This window comes from Somniosus microcephalus, chromosome 11 (genome assembly GCF_052327205.1).
Source record: "Somniosus microcephalus isolate GS21.2 chromosome 11, FLI_Smic_1.0, whole genome shotgun sequence".
NCBI classification, from domain to species: Eukaryota; Metazoa; Chordata; class Chondrichthyes; order Squaliformes; family Somniosidae; genus Somniosus; species Somniosus microcephalus.
Window position 1 is genome coordinate 209079584 of NC_140997.1, and position 22984 is coordinate 209102567.

Sequence of the window (22984 nt, forward strand, 5' to 3'; positions counted from 1 at the left end):
AAAAAATAGGAGCAGGAGTAGGCCATTCGGCCCTTCGAGCCTGCTCCGCCATTCAATATGATCATGGCTGATCCTCTATCTCAATACTGTACCATATTCCCGCTCTCTCCCCAAACCCCTTGATGCCTTTTGTGTCCAGACCAGGTAAGGACGGCAGATTTCCTTCCCTAAAGGACATCAGTGAACCAGATGGGTTTTTACGACATTCCGGTAGTTTCATGGTCACCATTACTGATACTAGCTTTTATTCCAGATTTTTGTGGTTGGTTAAAATAATCCTCAACTAATCATACCAATTGGATGAAGTATTCTGTCATTGTCGAAAAGTAAATGAACCAAAAACCATTTAATTCACTGGACAGGCAAGAAAAGCTACCCATCAGCAATGAGAAAACAGCACTAAATCAGCTAAGCAAACCACCCAATTAAATCAGTAATTTATTTCCTTAAACCCAGCAATCTGGTACCAGAAAACCAATCAAAACAACAAATTGGCCTAGAAATTGGGTTGAGGTGCCAAAGTGGCGCCAAGTTCGCCTGGGCACTGATTTTTGCGCAGCGTTCGGAGCATTAACGAATGTCAGAAATTCCGTTTCAGCGCCCCTGGAGGGAGACGGGGCGAGGCTCGCCGCATCCCTCTTAGGGCGCTGAAACTGAATATCGCTGCGGCACGGCCGCTGCGGTACTGCAGGCCTTCCTCCCATTGTTAAGGGGGAGGGGCCTGCAACAGCGCGATCCCCGATCGCGAGTGCCGGCAAAAGAGCCCGGCACCGAGAAGTGCCGGGCTCTCGGGAAACAGCCGGCAATGCCGCGGGGGGGGGGGGGGGGGGGGGGGGGGGGCGGGGACGGAGGTGCTGGCAGGCGGCCGCCGAAAAAGGCAGCCGCCCCGCACCTCCACCTTAACTTGCGCCACTGCCGGCACAGCAAGGCCCCGTGAACCGGGCGCGGGTAGCGAACGGCGCTACAGCAGCGTTCACTACCAAATATCGCGATCGGGGCACTAATGGGGCGCTGCGCACACCGATGACGTCATCGGTGGCGGCGCAGCGCAACAGGCTAACGCCACCATTAGCGCCCCTGCTGAATATCGCGGGAGGCGCGGCCAGTGGCGCTACAGCCACTGACTGCCCTCTTTAGGCGCTAATAGGTGGCGCTACAAACCCAATTTCTCCCCCATTATCTTTTAAAATTTCTTTCAGCTGCTATTTTTGTTCCTTCCCTGGTCAGTATATACAGGTAAAAATATTTAATATCAAACATAGAGAAATTACATAAGTATGGAAAAAAAACTAAAATAAATTAATCTTCCAGTATTGTGATAGACCGTACTGCCAGTCTTCTGAAGGCTCAACACCCTTGTTCATAAAGGGTAAACAGGTGCTCCGGTTTACTCTCAGTTCCAAACCTCTGAAACCAAATCCAAAGCTATGATACAAAATATTACCACCCCCTTTTGCCTTGCACCTTCATCCCTTTTGTCATTTAATCACGCCTGCCTTCCACCCTATCACAGACCTTCCCTTTTCCTCCCCTCCCTGCCTCTCTACCTGCTTTAAAAACCATTAAATTTCTAACATTTTCCAGTTCTGACAAAAGGTGATCGACCCAAAACGTTGGGGGTAATTTTAACTCCCAAAAATGGGCGGGATGGTAAAATCTTTAAAATATCGAACCCAACCCACCTCGATCCCTCCCATTTCTGGTTTTAAAGAGGCGGGACAGGGTGGGGGAGGGGACTGTTGACCAACTCGCTCCCAGGAGGTGGGCTGTTCATTTAAATATTTTAATGAGGCTGCATGCCTCAGATTTTATCTCTCTTCCTGCCTTAATACTGGCCAGCCGGGTTTCCCGGGCCTCAGAAAATCCAGCACCTAAAAGGAGACGAGGAATGCTGCATGGAAAAGGCAAGTGCTTTTCCAGCACTGCATGTGGGCCAGGAGGAGCAGGGGTATTTCCCCCAGCCTCCCAAGCAAACTTGTTTCCCACTTCACGCGATCAGACCCCCACCACCGCAATTACCGACCCCCCGCGATCATCTCCCAACCCTCCAAACCACACTATACCTCACCCCACCCCCGCGAGCTCTATCCCGAGCAGCAGGAAAGCTACCTGCTCCTGGGCTGCAGCCTAATAGGAGTGTTCCCCAGCCAGCAAGGAGCTAAGCCTGTCAATCAGGCTGGCATCTGGGCGGAGAACCTGTTTTAAAAACAACCGCACGCTGTGGAGTTAACCCAGAAGTCCACACCCTCACTTGGAAATCGCACCCCAGTAAATAGGGGCAGTTAACTCGGTTTCTCCCTCCACAGGTGCTGCCTGACCTGCTGAGTATTTCCAACATTTTCTGCTTCTATTTCAGATTTCCAGCATCCGCAGTATTTTGCTTTTGTTTATCTTTGCTCAGTTCCTTGCTCAACTTTAATATACTTTCAGGAAATACCACACAAGTTATTTGTTACAAGAGATTTGCAATAATAGAATTTGTTATTATAAGTTTGCCCCTTCCCCTTTGTGAGATTAAAACAAATATCCAAAATGCTCAGTCAAGCCATTAAAGACAAGGCACAAAGGAGAACAGAAATCCCAGTTTATTCCATAATTGACAGACTCCATACCACCCAAGGATTTGGTTGCAGTTATATAAGAGTCTTTATGACTGCAGGCAATTGGGTATTTAATTGTATATTCTGTTAAAACAAGTTAGCAGTATCCTAAAGCTGCCCACAATCAGGTTTTCCTGACAGAGATAGGAACTTTAGAAAACACTTTAAATAAATATTCTCAGCACCAGCAGTGACTGTAACTCTGCCTCGGGTTCCAAAGAACAACTATGAGCCAAAATTTTGAAACATGAAAGATAATCAATATTACAAACTAAACATTCTGCAAGTTACCTTCACTATAAAAAAAACTCAAATACTGTATATAGAAGTGCTTGGAAGCACTATTTGTTCTCATCTAAACAGCAACAAAATATGTTAGATGGGGAAATTAAGAACATAAGAAATAGGAGCAGGAGTAGGCCATTCGGCCCTTCACGCCTGCTCTGCCATTCAGTAAGATCATGGCTGATCTTCTACCTCATCTCCACTTTCCTGCACTATCCCCATATCCCTTGATTCCCTTAATATTCAAAAATCTATCGATCTCTGTTTTGAATATACTCAGGTGACTGAGCCTCCACAGCCCTCTGGGGTAGAGAATTCCAAAGATTCACCACCCTCTGAGTGAAGAAATTTCTCCTCATCTCAGTCCTAAATAGCTGACCCTTTATTGAGACTGTGACCCCTGGTTCAAGACACCCCAGCCAGGGAAACATCCTCCCTGCATCTACCCTGTCAAGTCTTGTAAGAATTTTGCATGTTTCAATGAGATCACCTCTCATTCTTCTAAACTCTAGAGAATATAGGCCTAGTTTACTCAATCTCTCCTCATAGGACAATCCCCCCATCCCAGGAATCAGTCTGGTGAACCTTCGTTGCACTCCCTCTATGGCAAGTATATTCTTCCTTAGGTAAGGAGACCAAAACTGTACACAATACTCCAGGTGTGGACTCACCAGGGCCCTATATAATGGCAGTAAGTTGTCTTTACTCTTATACTCAAATCCTCTTGTAATAAAGGCCAACATACCATTTGCTTTCCTAATTGCTTGCTGTACTTGCATGTTAACTTTCAGTGATTCGTGTACAAGGACACCCAGGTCCCTCTGAACACCAACATTTCCCAATCTCTCACCATTTAAAAAATACTCTGCTTTTCTATTTTTCCTATCAAAGTGGATAACTTCACATTTCTCCACATTATATTCCATTTGCCATGTTCTTGCCCACTCACTTAGCTTGTCTATATCTCCTTGAAGCCTCTTTGCAGCCTCCTCACAACTTACATTCCCACCTAGCTTTGTATCATCAGCAAACTTGGATATATTACATTTGGTCCCCTCAGCCAAATCATTGATATAGATTGTGAATAGCTGAGGCCCCAGCACTGATCCTTGCGGTACCCCACTAGTTACAGCCTGCCAACCTGAAAATGACCCGTTTATTCCTACTCTCTCTTTTCTGTCTGTTAACCAATCCTCCATCCATGCTAGTATATTACCCCCAAACCCATGAGCCCTAATTTTGTTTAATAACCTCATGTAGCACCTTATCGAATGTCTTCTGAAAATCCAAATACACCACATCCACTGGTTCCTCCTTATCTATTCTGCTAGTTACAACCTCAAAAAGCTCCAAGAGATTCGTCAAACATGATTTCCCTTTCATAAATCCGTGTTGACTCTGCCCAATCCTATTATTATTTTCTAAATTGCAACACTGCAAACTGAACCCTTTCAACATCATGGACGAGTTTACTTGTCTGGGTACCGTCAGGCTGCAGAACCCGTAGATCATCAGTCATGTGCACAGCATACACAGACCTATCCTGTTGGGATTGCATCGATATCCAATATTAGAAATGGCAGTGGGGGTGTAACCCAAAAGCTAACATTTTTTTTTAGGCCAAGCATTTCAAATCTAATTGAGAAGCCTTGTTTACTTTCACTAGCTGATATTTGGATGAAGGACATGGACACTAAGAAGGGAGGTTAAAGCCTCATATCCAGTACCAAACTCAAGGGCTAGCACAGTCGGATCTAGGAGGATGATTCCTCCTTTTGTAAGGAGGAGATACTTGACTCTGAAGTGACAGAAAATAATCTGCTGCAAGGAGGTCATTCTCAAAGATATCTTAAAGTTAGCACCCATGAGGAACCTGAGGTCTTGTATTAGCTCCAGTTGAGATTTCTTGAAATTCAAAAGAAACCAGAGGAAATGAAACAATCTGAAATGTTGTCCTTGTAGCCTAAAGAAAAGCCCTCTTTATAATATGCACTTCTTTGACAGGATATGCAAAACCAACTAACTTAAAATGGAGGGCAATAGCAAAAAAAACTCTAGCCACAATCTTACATAGACAGTTACACCATGCAAGCACAGAGACCCACCGCTATCAAAATAAAACATTCCTACAGATACAAAGAATTCTGAAGTAACCAACTCACCTGATGACCATGGAGGGTGTAGAGTAACTTCCCCTCCAGTAAATCAAGTATCTTCAGCGTTGAATCATTAGATGCAGTGATGAGGTAGTTTCCATTTGGATGGAAAGAGAGGCAGTTTACCACAGCACTATGCACTGTAAGAAAATAAAGATTACCTAACTTAACGGTCTTCATTCTTTGAATGCAAGTACCCGACGTACCAACAGGTTTTCCAAAATAGAAAAGCCTGACCATTTTGGAATTAATGACCTCAGTTCAATGCCCATTTCCCCTGTTCCTCACACAGAAGAAGAAGCATACCCCACCCACTGAAACCATTATATTTTGGCCCAGTCCCTGAGAAACAAATGGAAGGGGTCAATATCAGGTTTAAAGCAGCCTCACCATGGGATGACAGAGTGAGAGTTTGATGTGTGGTGAATGCCTACATTTGAAGAATGGAGACAACTTTACGACAGGTAATCTTTCCTTCTTCAGTTGTCATCCTTCAGAAGCTAGCACTAACCTAGTTGTGGAATCAGGACAAGCAAATCCACTGCAAAGAACAGACAGTCTGACTCCTGGGAGAGACTGCCAAAACAGATAACACCCGGCATGGTAACAATACAACTTTGCAAAGTTGTGCAAGTTACTCCAATTCAAAGCTATTTCAATGGAAACACGTTTTAAATTAGCCCATGAGGTAGCCAAGTGGTCTACCCTTGACTGAGCCCAAAGGTTTCCTGCCAGCTAGGCGTTATCCACAGGAAAGGCATACCACCATCCCATTTCACAAACTTTATTTTATATAAAGATGGATTTAACAAGTGCCTTTGAGCTGTAATCTTCAGAGTTGACAGGATTTACAAACGAAATCCAGTGCAGTATAAATATGGCATTAATTTACTTTTCTCGCCCACTCTTATTTACTGTCTCTACTTTCCCATCTATTCATCGACATTCATTTTGCTCTCATTATAGCCGGTTACATTTTTGGTCCTTTTCGACCCTTCTTACTCTAGATTTTTCAGCCTCCATATTTTAAAGTATTCTCATACATATGTCCCAATTCCCTGTGCCTTGGAGAGCACCTTCACTGGCCATTATATACCCAGCCAAGCTTTCAGTAACGAACTTTAATAAATTCTAAAGACAGAAGTTGCAGTACAAAAAGTTACACAGCAGTGAGGTCTAAAGTTACATGGGTAGGGACATAAGTACCCCTTATTAAATTCTATTTTAGGAACTGGATGGAAAAACTTTTAAGTGAGAGAGCCTGAAGGTTGGTCTGTACTGGTTGGGGTTGCAAAGGGGTGGAAAGTTTCCGGTAAATTTCCGGAAATTTTCCACGGGAAGTTTAGCTTGGGAATTTTGCCCAAAAAAGCACATGCTAGCATAATATTTTTTTTGTATTTCTTTCTTTTTTTTCCCCCCACAGGTCCTCTCTTAAAATTACTAACAGAGATGGAATCTTAATTATTAAGGAATTTCTTAATCAATATATGTTTATCTTCTTACTTGGCTTGTTTTAATAATTACAAGTTTTGTGTGTGACTGTGAACAAATGTGTCCTGATTGGTTGGATGAGTGGTTGAGCGATTAGCTCCCTCTATTTGTAATATTTGCATATCGAATTGTGATTGGCCTACTGGAAGAGATTTTTCAATGTTATTCGCCCTGCATACTGTCCTCTCACCAGACATGCTTTGTCTACTTATTTGCTGGAGGCTGAGTATAACAGAGTCCAAGGAAAGTTCAAAGAAACGATAGCGATGGCAGACTGTGTTGCAGTTATCTCAGATGGGTGGTCAAATGTACGAGGGGAGGGCATCATAAACTACATCGTCTCCACTCCTCTCCCAGTGTTCTTCAAGAGCACAGACACGAAGGACAACAGACACACAGGCACATACATTGCTGATGAGCTGAAAGCGGTCATCAACGATCTTGGATCACAAAAGGTCTTTGCAGTAGTTACTGACAATGCTGCGAATATGAAGGCTGCTTGGGCTCAAGTGGAGGAGGCCTACCCTCATATTACGTCTATTGGGTGCGCAGCTCATGGGCTTAACCTGCTCCTCAAGGACATCATGGGTTTGAGAACCATGGAAGCACTGTACAAGAGAGCCAAGCAAGTTGTTAAGTATGTCAGGGGAAAACAGGTAGTTGCAGCAACCTACAACTCCAAGCAAATGACAAAGAACAAGAACACCACACTGAAGCTGCCCAACAACACTAGATGGGGTGGTGTTGTCATAATGTACAACAGTCTTCTGGAGGGTAAGGAGTCGCTGCAAGAAATGGCAATATCCCAGTCTGGGGATATGGAAACCACCATCAAGAAAATACTGCTGGATGATGTGTTTTGGGAGAGAGTGGTTAGCAGCCTTAAACTACTCTCACCAGTAGCATCTGCAATTGCTCAGATTGAAGGAGATGACGCTGTCTTGTCAGATGTTCTCAGGCTTTTTACTGATTTAAAAGAACAAATCAGCATTGCCCTACCCACATCCCTGCTGCTCAAAGCAGAGGAGAAGGCAATTGTTCAATTCATACAGACGCGTCAAGAATTTTGTGTCAAGCCGATTCATGCTGCAGCACACATGCTGGACCCAAAGCATGTTGGGAGACCAATACTTTCTGGAGAACAGATCAACAGCGCTTACAGTGTGATTTCTACCCTCTCACACCATCTCAATCTGGATGTGGGCAAAGTTCTGGGAAGTCTGGCAAAGTTCTCTACCAAGCAAGGTCTTTGGAATGGGGATGGGATATGGGAATCATGCAAGCATATCAGTGCACATACCTGGTGGAAGGGACTTTGTGCATCTGAGGCCCTGTCACCTATTGCATCGGTGATACTCCAAATCCCACCTTCATCAGCGGCCTCTGAACGAAACTGGTCACTTTTTGGGAATACGCATACAAAGGTGCGCAACAGGCTGACTAACAAGAGAGTGGAGAAACTGGTGGCTATCCGGGCGAACCTACAACTTATTGAGCCAGATACAGAAGTGTCCACCACACAGCTAGACACTGACACAGAGGAGGAAATGGACACGTCAGAGCCAGAGTCAGAGAATCAGGAGGAGCAATGAGGAGTAGAAGACTCAGAAGACTCATGAGTAGAAGACTCAAAGGGACAAAATAAGGACAAATTACAGGCTAAATAAGCGGACGCTCTTTTTATTTTATTTTAGATGGGTCTTTTTTGTGGGGGTTCAATAAAGTTCAAAATTATAACCTAAATAAAGTTTTGAAAGCCTGTTTTTATGTCTATTTTGACGACAAAGATAATATAAGGGTCAGAGACAAAAACCATCAGTGTGCAAAAAAACTCAAAATTCCCATAAATTCCCGAAAATTCCCATGGAAAGTTTCCTCTTTAAAAAATTCCCAGAATTTTGCAACCCTAGTACTGGTTGAGCAGACAACAGTCTCCATTAGTAGCAAGGAAGCTATGTTTGGGGTAACAGTGCATGCTTTCCTTCATTCTTTCTCAGGGATCACATGAAACCAGTTGATACATAGGCTGCAGACAAAATTGGTGATTACTCCTCAGTAGTACAACTGAGGTATTAGGAGGCCAGTTAATTCCAACTGAAAACAAAGCAGTCCCCACCAATGGTTTATGCCCTTTAATACTGGCTTGATTAACACATCATACCACTTACGGCCAAGCACAATCCCAGATTCTGGAGCTAATATCAACATCAATATCAATATCGGGAAGAGAAGTACTGAAAAAGAGCCTGTCTTCAGGATAGTTTTTTTTTAATTTTCCAAGAAAGCGAGCCCCCACAAACTGGAGTCCATCGAACCGGTTATGGGCCATGAACCCCAAATACATTTTTCACAATCTAAGATGACAATTTGGCAAAAAGAAAATAAGGCCTGCCTGGACCATTCCGTACAATGTTTGAAACAGTTATACAGGAAATTAGTGTTACTCAACAACACCAGCCTGTGTCAGTCATTACTTCACTCCAAAAGAAAAAAAATACTAAACACTCATCACTATTGTCAAAAGGTCCATTAGACTAGCACAGGCATCAAATAGGTTAAAAAAGCATTTTAAAGCTAAACAACACTCTACGTAGTTGAAACATTGAGGGGACAGTTCGGCCATTCATGTAAAAACTAACTGGCCCTCAATGGGTACAGCGTGCCCTCTATTCTGTGCAAGAAGAGAGGCAACATGGAAGATGTACTGATGTCAACATCATCATCTAGTAAAAGGGATATTGTCTATTTGCATTTTCTGAATATTCACATTTTACATTAAAATGACACTTAAAAAAGATAACCCATGGACTTTGGGGGCATATTTTCAAACAAAGTTTTATTGGCAATTAATTACACATGCTACATTTAAAATACATTTTGAAATAATTGCATAAGCCATTGTGATCCACACGCCTCCATAAACATACCTTCATCCTACAACTCTTCCTTTCTGCTTACACACATGCAGCTCATACATATACACTGGGCATTCACTAAAGCCTATGTAATTTGCTTTGAGCACCTTGTGCTACATCCCAACACATGGCCTTCGACTTTCTCTCGTATACCCTATATACCTTTTTCAAGCAATCTTTTCCTCCTGACTGCAGAATTTTCCAAATGTCCACATAACAAAGAAATAGTCTTGCTGTCAGTACTGTATTCACTTTCAGCCTGTAGGCGCAGCTAGTGTTCAAGATCATTAATTTCAATTACTTTCTTTAAGGTGACGCTTTAAAATTTGTTAGATGATCATAAAAGGTACTTTTCATGGACAAGACTGCACAACCTACAAATTAGGAGCTGTGCCCTGGAAGTAATTAAAGCAGAAGAATTTGTGGAACTAATGTTGCAGTCCACAAAACAGTTATTTAAACCCATTTTCAGCTCCCAACCCCTGCTACTAATTAAAAAAAAAGGTAGCAGAAAATTACTTTAAGATGCCATCTACCTCAGGGTTCAGTCAACTATTATAAACCCACTTACGGTATTCATTATTTCAAGTACATTTGCTTCCTAGCTATCTAAGAGGCATAACAGAGAATGCAATCTACCAACCTCGATAATGTTGAAGAAGCTTAGTCATACGAATATCCCAAACTTTTACTGTGTTGTCTGTTCCTGCTGCTGCAATACATGTTCCATTGGGATGAAAATCTACATAATTAACAAACCTTTAGGGAGGAAAGAAAGTAAGTTTTAGTTTCTTTATTTTTCTCACATTACTCAGAGGGAAAGCTACAGGCCTACAGCAAAAACTATTTTCTTTTGTGTCAGTGTTGGGTAATATAACAATGCGGAGCAACTGAGCCAAACTGTACAAGTATCATGGTACAAGAAACTCTTTGGTATCCGGCACCGACAGGACCGGGATGGTGCCGGTTGATTAAAAATTCCGGATGACGGAGAGGGTTATCTACTGAGGCTATTTTTAACAAAGAAAAAGAAAAAAATCAAGAAATGTGCAGTATACAGTAATTGGGTACTCACCTACAGAATGTTGTGTTAAATGGATGGTGGAAGATGCTTGATTAAGTACAGTGCTGCCAGTTGAGGGTAATCCATAACTCTTTAATTACTTAACAGTAAAACAAAACTTATACAGTAAACAGAAAAATGGCGGATCGGAAGAGACTACCGGCAGCACGGGAGAGTCAGACTCCTGTTATTGAGGTGTTCGGATTTCCGATAGCACCAAGAAGCCGAGTAGTGGCAGTTTGGAGAACTACCCCCACTGACTAACTCGGCCACCGCGGGAGACTCAGACTCGGCAACATTTCCGATTATTGAGGTGTTGTTTTCGGAGTATGAATTTTGCCGGTTAATAGAGAATTCCGGATATTTAGGTGCCGTTTCAACAAGAGTTTCCTGTAGTTGATGGAAACATAGAAAGTTAGAGAGATTTAACTGTTTGGGAACTGGATAAAGCAATGATTGATGGGATGAATATCTCCTCTTCTTAGTGTGCTCCAAATTAAATATATTTGAGCAGTCTCAATCAACAACTTGTCGCAGCAGTTCACAGAACAAACCTCAATACTGTATTTCAGCAATCACTGGCAATTACACTCAAAGGCAACAAGGAAAGCTGCTGTACAAAATGAAAAGCATCACAATGGTGCAGCAAATAGTGGGCCAGAATTTACTATACAAATAACGGCGAGGCTAACGGCGCTCACCGTTACGTATGCACAAATCGGACAGAAACTTCAGGCGAGCGGAAATGCGCAGTTAAACACAAAATCCGGAAGTTGCTGTACGAGATGCTCTTCCGCAAGCTGCATGAAATGTCATCTCGCCATCTGCCTCGTCATTCAAATGTATTGAACGGCATGAAGTTGCTGTACTTGCATGGTAGATATGGACTAAACTCGCCACAGAAAGTCTAAGTACCCTTTTTAACATGATCAGCGTGATAATTCTCAAGTCCTGCCAAACAACCTCTCTACCACTTAAAATGAACTTTTACAAATTTGAAGTCTCATAACTTCAGATTTTAATTGTAGCTGGAGATTTTGTTCTGTCTTTTTTTCTCTCTCTCTTAATCCAATCTTTCTTTCCCTCTCTTTATTTTGCTTTCTGTACCTGATTTGACATTGAATTCACTATTCTAGCTTACACTTCCTGAAGCGTACGAGAGCATGGGCCTTGCAATAAACATCCGTAAGACAAAGGTCCTCTACCAACCTGCCCCCGCTACACAGTACTGCCCCCCGATTATCAAAATCCACGACAAGGCCTTAGACAACATGGACCACTTTCCATAGCTCGGGAGCCTGTCAACAAGGGCAGACGTCGACAACGAAGTCCAACACCGCCTTCAGTGTGCCAGTGCAGCCTTCGGTTGCCTGAGGAAGAGTGTTTGAAGACCAGAACCTCAAACCCGGCACTAAGCTCATGGTCTACAGAGCAGCAGTGATACCCACCCTGCTGTATGCCTCAGAGACATGGACCGTGTACAGCAGGCACCTCAAAGCACTGGAGAGATCCCACCAACGCTGCCTCCACAAGATCCTGCAAATTCATTGGCAGGATAGGCGCACCAACGTCAGTGTTCTTGCTCAGGCCAACATCCCCAGCATCGAAGCTTTGACCACGCTCGATCAACTCCGATGGACGGGTCACGTTGTCCGCATGCCTGATACGAGACTCCCAAAACAAGCGCTCTACTTGGAGCTCCGGCACGGCAAGAGAGCCCCAGGTGAGCAAAGGAAACGCTTCAAGGACACCCTCAAAGCCTCCATAAAAAAAGTGTAACATCCCCACCGACACCTGGGAATCCCTGGCCCAAGACCGCACAAAGTGGAGGAGAAGCATCCGGGAAGGCGCCGAACAACTCGTCTCTTCGCCGGGAGCAAGCGGAAGCCAAGCGCAGGCAGTGCAAGGAGCGCACGTCAACCCAAGAACCCCACCCATCCGCCCCTTCAACCACCGTCTGCCCCACCTGTGAGAGAGATTGTAGGTCCCGCATTGGACTCATCAGTCACCTGCGAACTCATTTTTAATGTGGAAGCAAGTCATCCTCGGTTCTGAGGGACTGCCTAAGAGAGAGAAGAGCTTACACTTCCTGGTTCAGACTTTGCAATGTTAATTTAACAATACTTCAATCTGATTGGTTAAGGAGACACACAGTTGCTTGTCCTGTTCAGATCACAGTTACCATGTAGAGAGCGCCACACTGTTTCAATCTCCCACTTGCAGCAACTTCTAGTGCAAAAGGTCATATATATTAAATGGGCATGGGCAAGTCCAATGAATAGCAGTTGCCATTCATTTGCCGGCTACAGTAAATTCTGACCTATTGCTTTTCTAAGGTTGGGTCAAGCACATTGTTACAACAGAGTAAAAGGAGCTAAACCTTGTATCAGGAAAAGTGGTCCATCCATGGCTAACTAAAGAAGTTAGGGATAGCATTATACTGAAAGAAGCAGCTTATAATGTTGCGAAGAATAGCAATAAGCCTGAGGATTGGGGAGTTTCAGAAACCAGCAAAAAATGACCAAAAATTGATAAAAAGGGAAAAAATAGAATGAGAGAACACTAGGGGGGTAATATAATCGTATGTATAGAGGATTGGTTAACGGACAGAAAACAGAGAGTAGGGATAAACGGGTCTTTAACAGGTTGGCAGGCTGTAACTAGTGGGGTACCGCAAGGATCAGTGTTGGGGCCTCAGCTATTTACAATCTATATTAATGACCTAGATGAAGGGACCGAGTGTAATGTATCCAAGTTTGCTGACAATACAAAGCTAGGTGGGACAGTAAGCTGTGAGGAGAACACAAAGAGTCTGCAAAGGGATATCGATAGACTGAGTGAGTGGGCAGTAAGGAGGCAGATGGAGTATAATGTAGGGAAATGTGAGGTTATTCACTTTGGTAGGAAGAATAGAAAAACAGAATATTTTTTAAATGGTGAAAAACTTTTAAATGTTGGTGTTCAGAGAGATTTGGGTGTCCTCGTGCAAGAAATACTAGGATGCAGGTACAGCAAGCAATAAGGAAGGCAAATGGCATGTCAGCCTTTATTGCAAGGGGGTTGGAGTATAAGAGTACAATTTTACAGGGCCTTGGTGAGACCACACCTGGGGTACTGTGCACAGTTTTGGTCTCCTTATCTAAGGAAGGATATACTTGCCTTGGAGGCGGTGCAGAGAAGGTTCACTGGATTGATTCCTGGGATGAGAGGGCTGTCCTATGATGAGAGATTGTGTAGAATGGGCCTATACTCTCTGGAGTTTTGAAGAATGAGAGGTGATCTCATTGAAACATACAAGATTCTGAAGGGGATTGACAGGGTAGATGCTGAGAGGTTGTTTCCCCTGGCTGAAGTGTCTAGAACAAGGGGGCATAGTCTCAGGATAAGGGGTAGGCCATTTAAGACAGGAGATGAGGAGGAATTTCTTTACTCAGAGGGTTGTGAATCTTTGGAATTCTCTGCCCCAAAGGGCTGTGAATGCTGAGTCTTTGAGTATATTCAAGGCGGAGATAGATAGATTTTTGGACTCCAGGGGAATCAAGGGATGTGGAGATCAGGCGGGAAAGTGGAGTTGAGGTCGATGATCAGCCAGGATCTTATTGAATGGCGGAGCAGGCTCGAGGGGCCGTATGGCCTACTCCTGCTCTTATTTCTTATGTTCTAATTCACATTATAATTGATCAAGGTGTGTTTGTACAAAAAAAGTTCCATGTCCCCAACCTTCACATCAAAACTTCCCAAGTATAAACTTAATGCATTAAAGAAGCTCTATCGGACACAACAGTTGGCAATATTGCAAGCCCAGGTTTCATGAAGAAAACCTCAGTCACAAAATTTAGTTTACTGGATATGTCAAAAATCACTCTCTTCATCTGCTATATTTTGGAAAGTGGTAGTGTAAAGCTTAAGCTATAAATGAGACAGGTTCATTAATAAGATAAGCAGTAGCAAAGGCAAAACAGCAGATGACAGTTTACCAAAAATATCTATCCTCCCTGAATAAAGAAAATAATAAACATGATCCCTTGCCCATTCCCCATGCAGCCAAAGGAAATCAAAACTGCATTTTGAAAGTCAAATACCACTGTTGGCTAATAAGTCAGACCTAAATCCACTTATCATCTGATTGCAAATGTATTGAATCTTAATGGACCATCTGCAGGTGACACGGCAAACTTCAGGTGGCATCAATCCATATGGTTTTGTAATGAACCACTATTAACACATATAAACTAACGAATGTCATGCCAACTAGTTTACCCCTAGCAATAAATACACTGATATAGCGAAATCCACAGCCCCAGTCTGGGTTACTTCTTTAAGTAAAACATCCCAAGGCGCTGCACAGGAGTATTTAAAGACAAAATAATTTGACACTGATCCACGTAAGGATAAATTAGGGCAGGTCACCAAAAGCTTGGTCAAAGAGGTAGGTTTTAAGGGGCGTCTTAAAGGAGGAAAGAGAGGTAGCGAGGCGGACAGGTATAGGCAGGGAATTCCAGAGCTTAGGGCCTAGGCAACAGAAGGCACAGGTTGAGCGATTAAATCAGGGATCCTCAAGAGGGCAGAATTAGAGGAGCGCAGATATCTCGGGGGGGGGGGGGGGGTCGTGGGGCTGAAGGAGATTACAGAGATAGGAAGGGGCGAGGCCATGGAGGGATTTGAAAACAAGGATGAGAATTTTGAAATCGAGGCGCTGCTTAACCAGGAGCCAATGTAGGTGAGCGAGCACAGGGGTGATGGGCGAACGGGACTCAGTGCGAGTTATGACACGGGCAGCCGAGTTTTGGATGATCTCAAGTTTACGTAGGGTAGAATGTGGGAGGCCAGCCGGGAGTGCGTTGGAATAGTCAAGTCCAGAGGTAACAAAGGCATGGATGAGGGTTTCAGCAGCAGATGAGCTGAGGCAAGGGCGGAGACGGGCGATGTTACAGAGGTGGAAATAGGCAGTCTTTGTTCTGCTGCGGATATGTGGTCGGAAGCTCATTTCAGGGTCAAATAGGACACCAAGGTTGCGAACAGTGTGGTTCAGCCTCAGACAGATGTTAGGGAGAGGGATGGAGTCAGTGGCTAGGGAACGGAGTTTGTGGTGGGGATCGAAAAAAATGGCTTCGTTTTTCCCAATAATTAATTGGAGAAAATTTTTGCTCATCCAGAACTGTATGTCGGACAAGCTGACTGACAATTTAGACACCATGGAGGGGTCGAGAGAAGAAGTAGTGAGGTAGAGCTGGGTACCGCAGCCAAAAGATACGCTATGGAAATATGTCACAAGTTAGAATGCGCGGAAGGTACCTTTCTCCAGGTTCCTCCCATTTTTTCAGGGGAGGCTCCACATCCTGCACTGGCTCAACAGCACAACTGCGATTAGGAATTTGCCATGCAGGAAAATCATGGGTGCAAGCCTACATCACACCACTCCACTGCACTTTGCGACAGTGCACGTAATACAAGGTAGCAATTATTCAACATTTAATACACTAAATATTTATTATTTGCAAACATATGTCATTAAAAATCTCACCCTCCATGTTCATAAAATGAATGTATACATTCTCTAGTAGCTTTATCCCAAATTTTAATAGTTTTATCATCACTGGCAGAAACAATGAGCCGTCCATCTGGAGAAAATCTAGAATTTAAAAACAAAAAATAGTTAAATTATAAAAAATGAGGAAGCAACTAATTCCCAACCTGTTCTAAATCTGAATAGGGGTGCAGACTGAAAAGACAAAAATAAACTTCCCTCAAACATATTGGCCCACATTTTGCGGTAATAACAGTGAGACCATCAGCGCTCACCTTTAAAGAGTAAATCAGACAGCAACTTCTGGCGACCCCACACACGCAGTTAAACTTGGAAATCAGGAAGTTGCTGTTCAAGTTGCCCTTTAGAAGCTTCACTATAACAGTATCTTGCCAAGAGACTCAGCATTCAAATACGTGGAAGGGCATGAAGATGTGGTACTTACCCACTATATACCCACTAAACTCGTCAGAAAAAGTTAGGGCTTGTCCATTCAACTGTAAGTGAATTTTTAACAGGGTGATAAGTTTTAATTACTGCCAAGCAACCTCTCGGCAGCTGAAAATAAACAAGTGTGGGGTCTCATTCCTTAAAGTCTGTTGGAGAATTTATAAAATTAAAAAATGTAATTTTTTTTACTTTTTCTCTGTCTCTTTTATCTCACTCTCTTAATCCCATTTTTCTTTCCCTCTCTTTATTTCGTTTTCAGTGCATCATTTGACATTGAGTTAACTATTCCAGCTTACACTTCCTAGTTTAGACTCTGCATGCCGCAGTAAGGATTCCTCAATCTGATTGGTTAAGGAGATACACAGTTGCTTGCCCTGTTCACACAGGTCCCACATCCCCTGTAGAGGGCGCTGCACTATTTTTGGATTTCTAATCACTGGAACTTCAAGTGCAAAAGTCCATAGAAAGGCTGTGGGCAAGTGTAAGACACCGTTCATTCGCCGCTGACTGTAAAATCCGGGCCAATGTATACCTCAGATGTGCAAGCTTTTCTGTGATGTGAAAACTGTTGTACACAACCTCTGTGCTAGCTTTTATTTCCTCTGAATAAAAGGAAGTGTTTTACACCAACATGATATACAAGATTTTTAACCGAAATGACACTGTATAAAAGGGCAGCATCTTGTACGCAATTTTAAAGTATTTCAGTTACACTCTGTCCATATACATAGCCTACCGATTTAAACATACTATAAAAAGACACATTTGTAGTGACCTATTCTAATCTGTTAATGGACCCAAATATCACTGACCAAAAAGTACAACCCAAAAAGGAGGGAAAATAAAATATGCCAGTCACATGAAAAAAGAATATCCACCCGATTTTTAACGTTATTATTTGCCTCTCACTTTCTAGATTTCATGAGGTTACTGGTCAAGTATGTGAATAGAAACATAGAAGATAGGAGCACGAGTAGGCCATTCGGCCCCTCGAGCCTGCTCCGCCATTCAATGTGATCATGGCTGATTATCCAAATTCAGTACCCGGTCCCTGCTTTCTCCCCATATCCCTTGATCCCTTTAGCCTTAAGAAATATATCCAACTCCTTCTTGAATATATTTAATGAATTGGCCTCTACTGCCTTCTATGTAAGAGAATTCCACAGGTTCACCACTCTCTGGGTGAAGAAATTCCTCCTCATCTCTGTCCTAAATGGCTTACCCCTTATCTTTAGACTGTGACCCCTGGTTCTGGACTCCCTGACCATCGGGAACATCCTTCCTGCATCTAGTCTGCCTAGTCCTATTAGAATTTTATAAGTTTCAATGAGATCCCCTCTCATTCTTCTAAACTCCTGTGAGTACAAGCCCAATCAACCCAATCTCTCCTCATACGTTATTCCTGCCATCCCAGGTATCAGCCTGGTGAATCTTCGCTGAACTCCTTCCATGGCAAGAACATCCTTCCTCAGATAAGGCGACCAAAACTGCACACAATACTCAAGGTGTGGTCTCACCAAGGCCCTGTACAACTGCAGCAAGGCATCCTTGTTCCTGTACTCGAATCCTCTCGCTACGAAGGCCAACATACCATTTGCCTTCTTAACCGCCTGCTGCATCTGCATGCTTACCTTCAGCGACTGGTGCGCAAGGACGCCCAGGTCTCGTTGCACTTCCCCCTTCTCCCAATCTATTGCCATTCAGATAATAATCTGCCTTCGTGTTTTTGACACCAAAGTGGATAACCTCGCATTTATCCACGTTATATTGCATAAGAACATAAGAGAACATAAGAAATAGGAGCAGGAGCAGACCAATCGGCCCCTCGAGCCTGCTCCGCCATTCAATAAGATCATGGTTGATCTGATCCTAACCGCCAATCTACTATCACAGAACCATCTCCTGAATCTAACAGAATTAGACACACGAAATAGGAGCAGGATCAGGCTACACGGCCCCTGGGCCCACTCCGCTACCCACAGGGCCATGTCCGATCCGAACCTAGACTCATGTCCAAATTCCTGCCCGCTCCCCATAACCCTTAATTCCCTTGACTTCTAGGAAACTGTCTATTTCTGTTTTAAATTTATGTAATGATGTAGCTTCTACAGCTTTTTGGGGCAGCATATTCCATGGACCTACCACCCTGTGAGTGAAGTAGTTCCTCCTCATCTCAGTTTTGAAAGAGCAGCCCCTTATTCTAAGACTATGCCCCCTAGTTCTAGTTTCACCCATCATCGGGAACATCCTCCCCGCATCCACCCGATCCAACCCCTTCACAATCTTATATGTTTCAATAAGATCGCCTCTCATTCTTCTGAACTCCAATGAGTAGAGTCCCAATCTACTCAACCTCTCCTCATATGTCCATCCCCTCATCCCCGGGATTAACCGAGTGAACCTTCTTTGTACTGACTCGAGAGCAAGTATGTCTTTTCTTAAGTATGGACACCAAAACTGTATGCAGTATTCCAGGTGCGGTCTCACCAATGCCTTGTACAACTGAAGCAATACCTCGCTATTTTTATATTCTATCCCCCTAGCAATGAAAGCCAACATTCCATTGGCCTTCTTAATCACTTACTGCACCTGCATACTAACCTTTTGAGTTTCGTGCACCAGGACCCCCAGATCCCTTTGTACTTCAGTACTTTCCAGTTTCTTGCCATTAAGATAATAACTTGCTCTACGATTTTTCCTGCCAAAGTGCATAACCTCACACTTTCCAGTATTGTATTCCATCTGCCAAATCTCTGCCCACTTACTTAGCCTGTCTATGTCCCCTTGCAGGTTTTTTATGTCCTCCCCACTCACTACTTTCCCTCCCATCTTAGTACCATCTGCAAACTTTGATATGTTACACTCGGTCCCCTCCTCCAAATCGTTAATATAGATTGTAAAGAGTTGGGGACCCAGCACTGACCCCTGCGGAACACCACTAGTTACTGATTGCCAGTCTGAGAATGAACCATTTATCCCAACTCTCTGCCTTCTGTTAGATAGCCAATCCTCTATCCATGCCAGAATATTACCCCAAATCCCGTGATTTTTTATCTTAAGCAATAATCTTTTGTGTGGCTTGTCAAATGCCTTTTGAAAGTCTAAATACACTACGTCCACTGGTTCCCCTTTATCCACCCTATATGTTACTTCCTCAAAGAACTCCAGCAAATTTGTCAAACATGACTTCCCCTTCATAAAACCATGCTGACTTTGTCCTATTAAATTATGATTATCCAAATGTCCTGTTACTGTCTCCTTAATAATGGACTCCAAAATTTTACCTACCACAGATGTTAGGCTAACCGGTCTATAGTTTCCAGCCTTCTGTCTACTGCCCTTTTTAAATAAGGGTGTTACATTAGCAGTTTTCCAGTCTGCCGGGACCTTTGCTGATTCCAGGGAGTTTTGGAAAATTATTACCAATGCATCCACAATCCCTACCGCCACTTCCCTCAAGACCCTAGGATGTAAGCCATCGGGTCCAGGCGATTTATCCGCCTTGAGTCCCATTATTTTACCGAGTACCATTTCCTTAGTGATTTTGATCGTGTTTAGCTCCTCCCCCCCCATAGCCCCCTGTTTGTCCAGTGTTGGGATATTCTTAGTGTCTTCTACTGTAAAGACTGATACAAAATATTCATTCAGTGTTTTTGCGATCTCCATATTTCCCACCATTAATTTCCCGGTCTCATCCTCTAAGGGACCAACATTTACTTTAGCCACCCTTTTTCCTTTGATATAACTATAAAAACTCTTACTATCTGTTTTTATATTTTTTGCTAATTTACTTTCATAATCTATCTTCCCTTTCCTAATCAATCTTTTTGTTATTTTTTGCTGTCTTTTAAAGTTTTCCCAATCCTCTATCCACCCACTAGATTTGGCTACCTTATATGCCCTTGTTTTTAGTCAAATACTATCCTTAATTTATTTACTTAGCCACGGATGGCTGTCTTTTCTTTTACACCCTTTTCTTCTCAGTGGAATATATATTTTTTGGAAGTTGTAAAATAACTCCTTAAATGTACACCACTGATCATGTATCGTCTTACCCTTTAATCTATTTTCCCAATCCACTCTACTCAATTCCGCTCTCATGCCTTCATAGTCTCCTTTATTCAAGCTTAGCACGCTTGTTTGAGATCCAACCTTCTCACCCTCTAATTGAATATGGAATTCAACCATGTTATGGTCACTCATTCCAAGGGGATCCTTTACTGGGACATTTTTTATTAATCCTGTCTCGTTACACAGGACCAGATCTAAGGTTGCTTGCCCCCTGGTCGGTTCAGTTACATACTGCTCAAGAAACCCATCCCTAATACACTCAATGAACTCATCCTCAAGGCAGCCCTGCCCAATTTGATTTGTCCAATTAATATGATAGTTAAAATCCCCCATAATTATAGATGTTCCCTTATTACAAGCCTCAACTATTTCCTGATTGATACTCCGTCCAACAGAGTTGCAACTGTTCGGAGGCCTATAGACTACGCCCACTAGTGTTTTTTTCCCCTTATTATTCCTTACCTCCACCCAAACTGTTTCATTATCCTGATCTTTTGACCCAATATCATTTCTCTGTATTACAGTGATTCCTTCCTTTATTAACATAGCCACCCCACCTCCCCTTCCTTCCTGCCTGTCCTTCCTGATCGTTAAATAACCTGGTATGTTTAATTCCCAGGCATTGTCACCCTGCAGCCATGTTTCTGTAATGGCCACAAGATCATACCCATATGTCGTTATTTGTGCCATTAACTCGTCTATTTTGTTACGAATGCTACGTGCATTCAGATAGAGAACTTTCAAAGATGTTTTGTGACACTTAGTTCCTGCTTTTACCTTTTTATTACTTTACCTTTTACTCCATACCTTCTGCCCCTTCCTGACACGCTCTGGTTTTTAATTTCCCCACTGCTACCTAAGTCTATGACCTTCTCTGTTGTCATTTTTATTATTTACTCTCGAGGAACCTCCCCCCCACTAGTTAGTTTAAAGCCCTCTCTACAGCCCTAGTTATATGATCCGCCAGGACTCTAGTCCCAGCACTGGCCAAGTGAAGCCCGTCCCAACGGAACAGCTCCCTCCTGCCCCAGTACTGGTGCCAGTGTCCCAGGAAGCAAAACCCATTTCTGCCACACCAGTCTTTCAGCCACGCATTTAACTCTCTAATTTTATTTGTCCTAGCCAAATTCGCTCGTGGCTCAGGTAATAATCCCTTGAGGTTCTGTTTTTTAATTTGTGCTTCTGCCATGCTTCTGCCCAATTATCCAACCTGTCCAAATCATACTGGAGTTTCTCGGCATCCTCCTCACAGCACACATGCCCACCCAGCTTTGTGTCGTCTGCAAACTTGGAGATATTACATCTAGTTCCCTCATCCAGATCATTAATATATACTGTATTGTGAATAGCTGGGGTCCAAGGACCAATCCCTGCAGTACTCCACTAGTCACTACCTGCCACTCGGAAAAAGAGCCGTTTATTCCAACTCTTTGCTTTCTATCTGCCAACCAGTTCTCTATCCAAGTCAATACCTTGCCCCCAATCCCATGTGCCTTAACTTTACATGCTAATCTCTTATGTGGGACCTTATCGAAAGCCTTTTGAAAATCCAAATACACCACATCCACTGGTTCTCCCTTATCTATTTTACCAGTTACATCCTCAAAAAATTCCAGTAGATTAGTCAAGCACGATTTACCTTTTGTAAATCCATGTTGACTTTGTCCGATCCGGTCACTGTTTTTCAAGTGCTCTGCTACTACATCTTTTATAATGGACTCTAGCATTTTCCCCACTACCGATGTCAGGCTCACCGGTCGAAAATTCCCCGTTTTCTCTCTACCACCTTTTTTGAACAGTGGGGTAACATTAGCTACCCTCCAATCCATGGGTACAGTTCCAGAGTCTATAGAATTTTGGAATATGACCAGCAATGCATCTACTATTTCTAGGGCCACTTCCTTAAGTACCCTAGGATGTAGATTATCAGGCCCTGGGGATATATCGGCCTTCAATCTCGTCAATTTCTCCAACACTATTTCCCTACAAATACTGATTTCTATCAGTTCCTCCCTTTCATTCGACCCTATGTTCCCCGACATCTCTGGGAGGTTATTTGTGTCCTCCTTTGTGAAGACAGACCCAAAGTATGTATTTAATTGGTCTGCCATGTCTTTGTTCCCCATTATAAATTCCCCTGATTCTGACTGCAAGGGACCTATGCTTGACTTCACCAATCTTTTTCTCTTCACATATCTATAAAAGCTTTTACAGTCAGTTTTTATCTTCCCTGCAAGCTTACTCTCGTACTCTATTTTCCCCCTCTTAATTAATCCCTTTGTCCTCCTTTGCTGAATCCTAAACTGCTCCCAATCCTCAGGTTTACTGCTTTTTCTGGCCAATTTATATGTCCTCTCCTTGGATCTTATGCTATCCCCAATTTCCCTTGTTAGCCACGGTTGAGTCACCTTTTTTGTTTTATTTTT

The 22984-nt window shown here is 43.1% G+C and overlaps 1 protein-coding gene across 3 annotated transcripts in view; it reads right to left on the reverse strand.

Annotated features, from left to right (window-relative positions):
• poc1a (POC1 centriolar protein A) overlaps window positions 1-22984 on the reverse strand; it is a 196177-nt gene that overhangs the window by 124303 nt on the left and 48890 nt on the right. For all 3 annotated transcript variants that reach the window (XM_086001787.1, XM_086001785.1, XM_086001786.1), the window contains exons 5-7: window positions 16035-16142; window positions 10091-10206; window positions 5048-5181 (exon numbers count right to left, since the gene is read on the reverse strand). In XM_086001787.1, the coding sequence (XP_085857913.1) occupies window positions 5048-5181; window positions 10091-10206; window positions 16035-16142 (358 nt within the window). The remainder of the gene's footprint in view (window positions 1-5047; window positions 5182-10090; window positions 10207-16034; window positions 16143-22984) is intronic.